The following is a 682-nucleotide window of genomic DNA, read 5'->3' as shown; positions in this document are numbered from 1 at the left end:
CACGTCTTTCCCTACGTTCCGTCATTCTGTCCGACTCATGTAAAATCCACTCTGAGCAAACTACAACACACATTAAAATTACCACGTATATACATTGTAGCTCCCTGCCAGAGACGACCACATTTACCTTTTTCTATACACATACAAAGCCTTTTAAAAGACTTCAGCTTATGTAGATATGATAGACTGATACAACGGGGTCTGTACCATAACAGTGCAAGTAAAAACACTGAATATATTCTGAAATATGTACAAAGCATTTTCAAACACTTCAGGTTTATAAATGATATATACTGATACGACGGAATATATACCATAACAGTACAAGTAAAAGCACTGAAATTATTCTGAAACACCTACAAAGCATTTTCAAACACTTCAGGTTTACAATGATATATACTGATACACGGGATCTAGTACCATAACAGTACAAGAAAAACACTGAAGTTTTTCTGATGCTTACCTGAACAAGCAGAGCAATACCCACTACTCCATACACCTGCCCTGAAGCCTGGCTGAAGTTCCTGTACAGCTGTGAGTTATATCCATACAGCTGCAACTGAAGTCAAAGAAAAGAAAAACGTAAATATATATTCAAAATGTCTAAGAATATAAAGAATGACTTGGAAATTGGTAATGATTAATGGTGAGGATGAAAATTATGATAAATTGAATTACTTAG

The 682-nt window shown here is 35.0% G+C and overlaps 1 protein-coding gene across 1 annotated transcript in view; it reads right to left on the bottom strand.

Moving 5' to 3' along the window:
• The window catches only part of LOC119585842 (carbonic anhydrase-related protein 10-like), a gene marked incomplete in the record, with an annotated part of 83,932 nt that overhangs the window by 55,005 nt on the left and 28,245 nt on the right, over positions 1 to 682 (bottom strand). The window contains 1 exon segment of the mRNA XM_037934573.1: positions 464 to 559. Within this exon segment, the coding sequence (XP_037790501.1) occupies positions 464 to 559 (96 nt within the window).

This window comes from Penaeus monodon, chromosome 20 (genome assembly GCF_015228065.2).
Source record: "Penaeus monodon isolate SGIC_2016 chromosome 20, NSTDA_Pmon_1, whole genome shotgun sequence".
Classification (NCBI taxonomy): Eukaryota; Metazoa; Arthropoda; class Malacostraca; order Decapoda; family Penaeidae; genus Penaeus; species Penaeus monodon.
Note: the sequence above shows the minus strand (reverse complement) of the source record. Positions and strands in the feature narration are given on the sequence as shown.